Source organism: Vombatus ursinus, unplaced genomic scaffold (genome assembly GCF_900497805.2).
Source record: "Vombatus ursinus unplaced genomic scaffold, bare-nosed wombat genome assembly UNPS02014791.1, whole genome shotgun sequence".
NCBI lineage: Eukaryota > Metazoa > Chordata > Mammalia > Diprotodontia > Vombatidae > Vombatus > Vombatus ursinus.
The window spans coordinates 67,185,422-67,196,089 of NW_020954569.1; the positions used below are offsets into that span (position 1 = coordinate 67,185,422).

Genomic DNA, 10,668 nt, shown 5'->3' on the forward strand with positions numbered 1-10,668 from the left:
CTCATCATGAATGAGGCCAGGAACAGATCCCTGAAGAACTCCAATGGAGACCTCCTGCTATGGTGATACTGAATTATTTATGACTATTCTTTGAATCAGGCCATTCAACCATTTGTGAATGCATCTAACTGTATTTCCTTCTGGCCAAAATATCTCTATCTTTTACATAAGAATGGAATGGAATTACTTTAGCAACTGCTTTACTAAAATCTAGGTAGAGTCCATTTATAGTATTCTTATGATGGACTAGTTTAATAGTGCTCAAAAAATGAAATAAGGTTATTCTCTCATGATCTGTTCCTCATGAAACCATTCTGACTCTTTGTAATCAATGCTTTCTTTTCTAGACTTTTACTAACCATCTCTTTAATGATCATTCTATATTCCCAGGAATTACAGTCAAGTTCAGCTCACGAGTCTATAGCATGTAGATTCTGTTCTCTTTTGCTCTTTGAAAATCAGAATATTTGCCCTTTTACAGTCATACTGCTCAAATACCATTCATCAACTGCATGGCATTTTTTTGTTTGTAAAGGTCAAGACAGTATTATAAGCATACCGAAAAATTCTATGTCCATGCTTATCCTCCTGTGAAATACTTAAATATTTTTGTATACCTAGTTCTGCTTTATTTTTGCCTTATTATTAAGGTGGCCAGCTTATTGCAAATCAATTAACAATACATACATAGGACAGAGAGATTAGGAGAACAAATAGGGGGTTAAATAACATTTTTTTGGTTCAGGTGGTTCTTTAGGCATAAAAATGAATCAACAACAACAAGCATTTATATAGCACTTTGAGGCTTACAAAGTGCCTTATAAGTATTATAACATTTTATTCTTACAACAATCCTGGAAGGTAGCTACCATTACTACCTCCATTTTAAAAATGAGGAAACTGAGGCAGTTACACAGCTAGCAAGTCCAATTTGAACTCAGGTCTTCTTGACTCTAGGCTCAGTTCTCTCTATTAACTGCATCACCAGCTGCCTCAGAAAATACAAGTTCGGTTGATAGCAAAGATTTGGAGTTTTAATTTTAGTTCACTTTTCCAAAGAAAGATAGCATTAATTATGAAACAGTTTTGATTCAGGAAAATTTCATATAACATTGTAAAAACTACCGCTAGTTTTATGCACTATGTAGGAAATAATTTTCTGCAGCAAATACATCATTAATGTTAAAGTCTAGAATAAGAGGCTAGTTTATAACTCAAGACTGATTTGAACTAGTACAAGGGCATAAAAAAGCAAACAGTACCTGCTTTATTACATTGGATTTAGCTTCCTTGAGCAAAATATTAATTTGTTACAATATGTTAATCTTCTTGATTGATTACAGCCAATATACATATGCATAATTTTGTTCAGACATATCTATATCTATATCTTTGAAAACGGCTGAAATAGAATGAATGCTTAATGACTAATCGAGAAATGAAGAAAAGCAGCCTGGTGCAGTGGACAGAAAGCTGACCTGAGAGCCAGGAGAACTGGGTTCACACCTGGCCTCTGACACATACTGGCTGTGTAACCCCTAGGCAAGTCACTTAATTTTTCAATTAATTATAGATAAGTCTTTAAGTTGCAAAGAGAGTGCTGATCTTCAGTGATAGACAAGTTTCTCACTAGAAAGTCAATAAAATCAAAGGTTAGTCCATAATGAGGCAGAAGCTAGGTGGCATAGTGGATAGAGTGCTGGGCCCAAAGTTAGGAAAACCTAAGTTAAAATCTAACCTTAGATACTTACTAGCTCTGTGATCCTGGAAAAGTCATTTAATCTCTGTCTGCTTTAGTTTCCTTGACTGTAAAATGGGGATAATAGCTCCTATCTCACAGGGGTGTTGTGAGGTTCAAATGAGATAATATTTATAAGGACTTGGCACAGTGCCTGACACATAGTAGGTGTGCTTAACAAACGCTTGTTTCCTGTATGATTCATTTTTAATAGAGAGCAAAATGTGGGTGAAATTAAGAGATCATTCAAATGGTAAAAGTATTCAAGATAATGTATTTATTTAGATTTATCCAAGCTTTAGAAACAGGATGAATAGTTAATGACTAATTTTAAAATAAGAGGGTTAGTTAATGGGAGCAGTAGGATTTACTTCTTAACATCAATAAGTGGTAAAGTGTGGGTGGAATTAAGAGATCATTCATCTGATAAACATATTCATGATAGAGTTAAATTTATGATCTAGGATCAGAATGCTTCACTTAAAAGATAATTCTTTTGTTACATGAAATGTCATAAACTACATAAGGCAGGCTAGTATTCTGCTAGTAGTTAATCCTATATAATTAAGTGGGAAAAAAATAATATACATTTAGTGTATCTAGGCCCTTAAACAAATTTTAGTATAGATTAAAGAATTCACTATTGACAGAGGAATCATAATGTATTTTGAAAACATGAGATAAAGTCCAAGGAGTTGGCATAAGTAACAGTTATGTGTATATGAATTATGAAAGGAAAGTAAACAAACATAATTTAGTTTCTGGTTTTTAAGAAATACTGATGGGAAATCTGAGTACAGTATTTATGGAAGGGGAAATAACACACTTTTTTCTTTCCTGTTGGCTGGTTGAGAGAGAAAAATCTATTCTTGAATTGTTCAAACCATGCCATTTCTTAAAATGATGCCTACATTTCACTCTCTTATGTTAATGCAGCTTGGAGGAAAAAGCTTCTCATGGAAAGAGCCAATAAAAGTTGGACCTTTCATTTGGGTTTCCTTATTGTGTTTCCTATCAGGATCTTGAAGTCCTTTAATATGGAAATGTGATTATCCATATTTTAGAGACAGAAAATGGGACTCATGAAAGTGAAGGATCAGTAGCACGGTTCCTGTGTTGACTCTTAGCACAAGACATCATCCAAAAGATAGAGTATTTAGGATTCTTGGCAAGTCAAGGTAAACAACAGCACTTTATGGTGCAGAGGAAGAACAGGCAACCTTGGCCAGAATGTACAACTTAGCACTTGTCCAAATGCACTACCGCCCCACTTCACAGTCCTGCATAGTGCTAACTTCTTCAATCCATGAAGGCAGCAAGTTCCTTAACAGTCTTAGGATCATTTCTGTGAGGAAAAGTAGCAATTCAAAATAAATCAGATACCTACCTAAACATGATGTGGGGGAAATACCATTAAAAATAAGTCTCTAAAAACTGGGAAAATTTTAACTGGGCATCAAATTACTTTCAAATCCAAAGAAGACTCTTAGGATACCAATGTTTTTAGGTAAATACATTAATTTGTATTTCAGGGATTTTGGTAGACAACAACTGTCTTTGTTGTAAAGCTGCCACATGTTTAATACATTTCTTTCTTTCTGGTTCATTTCACTTATTATTTACTTTTATTAAATCTGCTATTTGTTAACCACACAGTTTTCTCACTATTACAGGTCAAGGTCCTGGTTTAATGCCTAATGGACTAACAGGAAAAAGATTCATTTACTACCACAGAGTATAAAGGCCATTTGGTTCACAAGTCCCTAGGTACAATGGTAAATCTAATAGACGCGTTTGGTGGAGAATATGTTCTTTCTATAGCCTTTATTAAAGTTCTGTATTATCTAACTCAGTGCTTTCCAAGTGGGCATGGGGATTCTTCTGTGGCTCATATGGAGATAAGCAACATCAGAAGATGCTACAAGGAAGAAGACCAATGGAGCAGAGTAAGGTAAACACAGTAATTTGCATGTTGTAGAAGGGTTGGGTAGGGTAGAAGAACAAGAAATTTATATACAGGAAAAAGAAAAAAAAAGAGGGGTGAATTTGTCAAAGACAGATGGGACAGATGCCAAGACTCTTAGCCAGAAAAAAAATGTCTGGAAACCATGATTCTACTTGATCCTACCTGATTGGGCTAAAGTGGTATAAGAAAAGACATTTCTCACAAATGGGTAAAATACTACCGTGGTGAAATTTAAATCATTCTTGTTTTTCTAGGAGTGAAAAGAGTGGGTGGAATGTCAATGCTGTAGCTCTGATCAAGGCTTGCTAACCCAAACCACTGTAGTCTGAACATGTCTCCACTACGTCTTGTAAATGACTGTGAGGTCTGCTCATACTTACCAGGTCTATGTTTTGCATTATATCCTGAAAGGAAGGGTGAGTTCGAAACTGTTCAAAGAGGTCCCGTTTGTATAACAATGCATACACCAGGTTTGGGTTGTGGTGGAGAGAATTTGTCAGGCAGGAATTGATGATCTCTAACATCATTCGAATCACTTCCTCAATCACATTCAGGTCCTGTGCCTTTGAAAACAAAAGGAAAATATTACAGATTAAGTGGTCTTTAAAATAAAAAAGAATTAGAAAGAATGAGAACGCCATTTTTATACGTAACAGCACTAGAAAGATCATTTAGAAGAGCTTAGTCATTTCAAGTAATTTTTCAATAAACTCAGTAATTAGAGTTCTCAGTTTTGGCTTAAAACATAGACTTGTTTCCCTCGAACTCAGAGTGGAAATAATTAGGGATATCACAGAAATAATAAAAAGAATCACAGAGTTGTGAGGAAATATACAGATCATCTAGTTTTCCCTTGTTTTGGGAAACTGAGTCCCAGAGAGGTTAAGTGACTTGTTTAAAGTCATACAACTATGTAGCAGTAGAGTCTTTAGACTAAGTCCCAGGTCTTCTGCCTCCTAGAGAAATGCTCTGTATTACTCTGTAAGGGTTAAGTCCCTTACATGTAGAAGAAATTAATACTCATCGATGGGTAATATAGAGAAAGACATTTTCACAAGAAACAATTACAAACTCACCCCCCTTCTCCCCTCCTCCCCCCATTAAATTAACTTAACTTTCTTCTCATGTAAGGACAAATACATTATTATAATAGAAAGAACATCAAGCACGCAATCAATAAATATTTATTAAGCACCCACTATGTTCCAGGTACTGTTCTAAGCACTGGGGATTTAAAAAGAGGCAAGACATTCCCTGACTTAAGAAAACAAATATGTACAAACAAGCTACAGAGGATAAGTAAGAAATATTTACAAGAAGGAAGGCACTAGAACAGGCCTACACAACCTGTGGCCCACAGGTCATTTACGGCATACCAAAGGATTTCCCCAGCTAGCAGAAAATGTAGAGGAAAACATCCTTTGTATGTAGAGGAAATCCTCTGGCATGCTGGAAGTGACCTGGGCCGTAAGCGGCAGGTTGTGTAGGCCTGCACTAGAATTAAGAGGGTTTGGGAAAGACTTCCTGTAGAACATGAGATTTTAGTTGGGACTTAAAGGAAGCCAGGAGGTAGAGATGTAGAGGGAGAGCAATCTAGGCATGGGGGACAGTCAGAGAAAATGGCCAGAGACGAGAGATTGAATCTTGTTTGTGGAACAGCCTGAAGGCTAACGTGACTGAATCAAAGAGTATATGGTAGGGAGTAAAATGTAAGAAGACTGGAAAAATAGGAGGGGGCTAGGTTATGAAGGGTTTCGAATGGTAAGCAGAGGATTTTGTATTTGATCCCAAAGGTAACAGGAAGCAGTGGAGTTTAATGATTAGGGAGGGACAGTTGGACTGGAAATCACTTTGGTGGCTGAATGGAGGATGGATTGGAGTGGTAAGAACCTTGAGGCAGGCAGATCCACTAGCAGGCTATTACAATAATCCAGGCATGAGGTGATAAGAGTCTGCATTAGAGTGGTAGCAGTGTCAGAAGAGAAAAGGGGGTATGTTAAATAGATACTGCACAGATGAAATCAACAGGCCTTGGCAACAGCTTAGAAGTGGGGAAAGGGGGTTAGTGGCTAGAGATAGTTAGGAGTTAGGGATGACTTCTAGGCTGTGAGCCTGAGGGACTGAAAAGATGGTGTTGCCTACTACAGTAATACAGAAGGGGTTAAGGGAAAGATGATAAGTTCCATTCTGGACAAGTTGAGTTTAAGATGTCTACTGGATATTCAGTTCCAGATGTCTAAAAGGTAGTTAGAGATGTAAGATCATAGGTCAGCAGAAAGGATGGAACAGAATACATAGATTTGAGAATCATCATCATATGCAGAGATGGTAATTAAATCCATGAGAGTAACAAATACAGCAGTATAGAGGGGGAAGGGAAGAGGGCCCAGGACAGAACCCTGATATATACCTATGGTTGGAGGAAATGATCTGGCATGATCTGGCAGAGGATCCAACAAAGGAGATCAGATAGGCAGCAAGACAAAAGGAGAGAGTATGGTATGGAAAACTTAGAGAGAAAAGAGTATCAAGGTTAAGAGGGTGATCAAGAGTGTCGAAGGCTACAGAGATGTTGAAGAGAATGAAGACTGAGAAAAGGCCATTGGATTTGGCAACTAAGAGATCACTGGTAACTTTGGAGATAACAAATTTCCAAATCTTTGGTGGTATAATAAAGCTGGAAGCCAGATTGTAAGGGGTTAAGAAGAGAACGAGAGGAGACAAAGTGGAGGCACTGTGGCTATAGCTTAGCCACAAATGGCAGAAGAGACATAGACAATGGATAGTTGGGATAGAAGGATCAAGTGAGGGTTTTTTCAGGATGAGGGAGACATGGACATATTTGTAGGCAGTAGGAATGAGGAAGCAGACAGGGACAGATTGAAAATAAGTGATAGAGTGGGAATGACAGAGGGGGCAATCTGTTGGAGGAGATGGGAAGGAATGGGATCGCTTGAGACGTAGAAGAGTTAGCCTTGGTAAAAAGTAAGGCCAGTAAGGCCACCTCACCAAGACAGAAGTGAAGGTGATCAGGGCAGAAGGCATTAGAATGATAGTAGATGAAGAAGAAGGGAGAAGAGGAAGCTCATGGTAAATGGCTTCAATTTTTTTTTTTTTTTGTAAAATATGAAGCAAGGTACTCAGCTCACAGGGTGCAAGAGGGGGAATTATGACAGGAGGGATGAAAAAGTGTGAGGATGGATGAAAAAAATGGCAGAGCAGGGTGGTGAGTTGATAAGGTAGGATTGTCTAGTGGTAGTAAGGGCTTAGTTGAGGTTGTGTAACATAAATTTGTAGTGGATCCAGTCAGAATGGTTATGTGGTTTTTTTCTACTTTCAGTTAGCAGCATCTGTGTTGAAGCAAAGATGGCAAATAGTAGGAGTGGTCCAAGGTTGAGGTTTGACAGGGCATAATCAGACAAATGATAAGGGAGCTAGAGATTCAAGAGAGGACAAGGTTCAGTTAAATTGATTCATTAAGGGGTCAAGAGGAGAGAGTGGCTAGTGCAGGAAAGATAACTTGGGAGAGACTTGAGGGGTCAAGAGATTAGAGATCATGGTGTGGACAGAGTAAAATTTTGTAAGGGAAGGCAGAAAAAGAGGTAAAAAGTCAATAGATTATGGTCAGACAAAGGGATTTTAGAATTCTTGAACATGGAGGTGGCGCAGTTGTGAAGGTGACGGCAAGATTAAGGGTATAACCATTTTTGCATGTGGCTGAAGTGGGGTAGGGGAGTGGTAGGTAACAGGAAGTAAGTAGATTAAGGAACTGAGTGGTTAGAGTGTTTGAAGGAGAGTCAATATATATGGCGATGTCCCCTAGTATGAGGACAAGAGTTGGGGAGGAGAGAAAAATTTTAAGTCATGTACTAGACTTATTGAGGAAGGAAGGGGAGTGACCTGGAGTTTTGTAACCCTAACCCTACATTCCTGCTACTGGGATTGCTTGGGTCATAGCTATGAATAGCATGAACCTGAAAAGAGGAAAAGTTCCTGAGTGATGGAGGTTAAGGGGAGAACCTGAAAGTAGCAATAGGGAGCCAGGAGTATTTCAATTACCCCATCTTGACCACTGAGCCAAGGGGAATGAGTGAAGGTGTAGTCAACACTGGAAAGGGTAGCTAGAGAGGCTGTGTCATTGGAAGGGAGCCAGGGTTCAGTAATAGCTACTAAATAGAAGAAATAAGAAAGAAAAACTTTAAGGAAGAAGGGAAGTTGGTTGCTTATGGAATAGGCATTCCATAGGGAACAATGGAAGGGCTGTAGGGTGTTTGGTTTAAACTCTGGGTTGGAAAGGTTGAAAGGAATGGGAATAAGGAACTGGGAGGTGAGATGGGGAATGAGGTTTGGATGATGACTCCAGGGTTCAGAATCACTAGGATATAAAGGGTAGGTATGATCAGGTGTGAAAATGTTCACCATTGAGTGGGGAGTACCACTCCACTTCCCAAAAGATTGGGCTGAAGGTAAGTACAGTATGAGATGGGAGACACAAAGTCAGGTGATCAGATGGGAGGTCCCATTTCAGTACTCCTCTTCCCTCCAAAGTGGAGATTAGGCAAGATAGGGCATAGCAGAAGATAAAAGTCAAATCCATACCACAGGAGAAAGAAGTCCCTTTCTTCACCAACTTTCATCTTCTTCTCTCAAGGAACAGGTGCAGCAAGAGATAGAAGATCTGAGGTCAAAGGGAAGGATGCTCCTCTTTGCCCTGAAGGTTTTCCACATCCCAATCAAGAGATTGAGAAGGTAGCAAAAGATGGAAATTGCCTTGTGCTGACACAGATGGAAGCTGTTGCTTTGGGGCAGATGGAGACGCCAAAACCCTTCCCTTAGGGGGCATGTTGTGTTCACCAAGAAGGCACAAGGCACAGAGTCAGAGGCAGGAACATTCGATAAGAAGTCAGAAGAATTGAGATTTAATCCTGCTTCTGCCATTTTCTAGTTGCATGACCTTAATTAAATCACTGAACCTCTAGGTCTCACTTTTCTCATCTGTAAAATAAAGGGATTAGGTTAAATGATTTCTAAAATCTCTTTTAGCTTTATAATTCTACAATTCAATGAGTCAATCAATAAATATTTCTTTTTTTTTCCTGTGAGGCAATTGGGGTTCAGTGACTTGCCCAGAATCACACAGCTAGTGAGAGTTATATGTCTGAGGCCGCATTTGAACTCAGGTCCTCCTGACTCCAGGGCCAATGCTCTATCCACTGTGCCACCTAGCTGCCCCCACAATAAATATTTCTTAAGCATATAATGTAGTATACACCATCCTGTCCTTTGCCCGTAAGGAGCTAACATTACAATAGGGAAACAATGTGTAACAACAGAAATAAATACAACATACATGCAAAATGAATAAGTGGTAATACTTTTCTATGTTGGGGGCAGAAACACAAGTAGCTGAAGAGAAGAGGAAAAGCCTCAAAGAGGAGGTAGCGCTTGTTCTACAACACAAAGGGGTGGAGGTAAAACATTTCAGGCAGGGGATGGTTTGTGCAAAGTGAAGGAGACAGGATCCGCGTTTTCGTGAATGAGCATCAGAAAGCAGGTCAGTTCAGCTAGGAGACTGCTAGGACAGCATGAAGGGGAATAATGTCTAAGAGGCCTGGAAAAGTAGGGATGGAATCAGATTGTAAAGGGCTGTAGTTGTCAAACAGAAGATGATGACCTACAGGGGTTCAGAATCACTGTTCTGTGTAGACCAAATATGGTTTCACTTTTAAAACTAAGGAGCCACTGGAGCTTTTTGAGCAGAAAGATGACATGTTCAGATCTGTGTTTTAGAAATATTACTTTGGCAGTTGTGTGGAGGATAGATTGGAAAGGGAAAAGACTTGAGGCAAGGAGACCAATTAGGAGAGTATTACAAGATTCCTGGTAAGGGGTGAGGGGGCCCGAACAAGGGTGTAAATAGAGAGAGATATGTAAGAGATGCCGTAGAGACAAAATCAACAACAGCTGTCTGCATAAAGGATATAAAGGAGTCTGAAGAGACACAGAGGTGAATTTGGGTGCCAGGGAAGGACAGATTTTGGGGGAAAGAGAATTAATTGTACTTTAGATATATTGAGTTGAGAAGAGTATAATAATTTATAATGCTAAATAGAACTATTAATTGTCATATGGGAATAAGTCACAACAATTAGCCTTTTTAAAAAACTACAACTACTATTACTACTACAACTACTACTACTAATCTGGTTGCTGGCTTAACAGGCAGATTCCTTAAACATCTTTATTTTTAATTTGACTTTAGCTCTTTGATTTTGTTTTGCTGTCACACACACACTAGAATGTCTGTGTGGAAGAATTTCTTATGAAATTTCATTTTAATAAAAAAAGGCACTGCTGACTGATTGAGAAAAAGCCTCTTAAATAAGTTTAAAACTATTTAAAAGTAAATTGAAATTCTTTATCAATAGCTGTGACAACGAATGTTTTTAATTTGGCCACTAGATCTTATTCAATCTCTGACATATATTAAGGTCTACCAGGTGAGTCTAAGTGAAAGGGTTTTCATCAATTTGTGGAATAACTATTTCTTAAATTATAGATGAACTATGAAAAGTTTTAGATTGCAAGTGGTATAAAACTGATAAGTGCATGAATAGTAAAAAAAAAAAGTTTTTATTGAATAGGGGGAAAAGGATGAACACTCTAAAACTTGTTCTTACACCTTCAGTTCATATCAGATTTACAGAGGCATGAAAGATAGGGCTTAAAATCCCTACCCCAGATCTATAGTAGGGAGGCTTTTCCCATCAAATACAACTAACTCAGTCTTATTTAAAAACAAACAAACAAAAAACCAAAGTTTATCTTTAAAAAAAATTCCCAGTTTCAATGAAAAACTGTTGGCACTTGTAGTACATACTAAAAGATTACTGTATATATTATATATATACACATACATATCTATCTATCTATCTATCTATCTATCTATCTATCTATCTATCTA

At 38.1% G+C, this 10,668-nt stretch overlaps 1 protein-coding gene across 2 annotated transcripts in view; it reads right to left on the minus strand.

Annotated features, from left to right (window-relative positions):
- The window catches only part of DYM (dymeclin), a 559,394-nt gene that overhangs the window by 98,167 nt on the left and 450,559 nt on the right, over window positions 1-10,668 (minus strand). For both annotated transcript variants that reach the window (XM_027868956.1, XM_027868957.1), the window contains exon 15: window positions 4,085-4,267. In XM_027868956.1, the coding sequence (XP_027724757.1) occupies window positions 4,085-4,267 (183 nt within the window). The remainder of the gene's footprint in view (window positions 1-4,084; window positions 4,268-10,668) is intronic.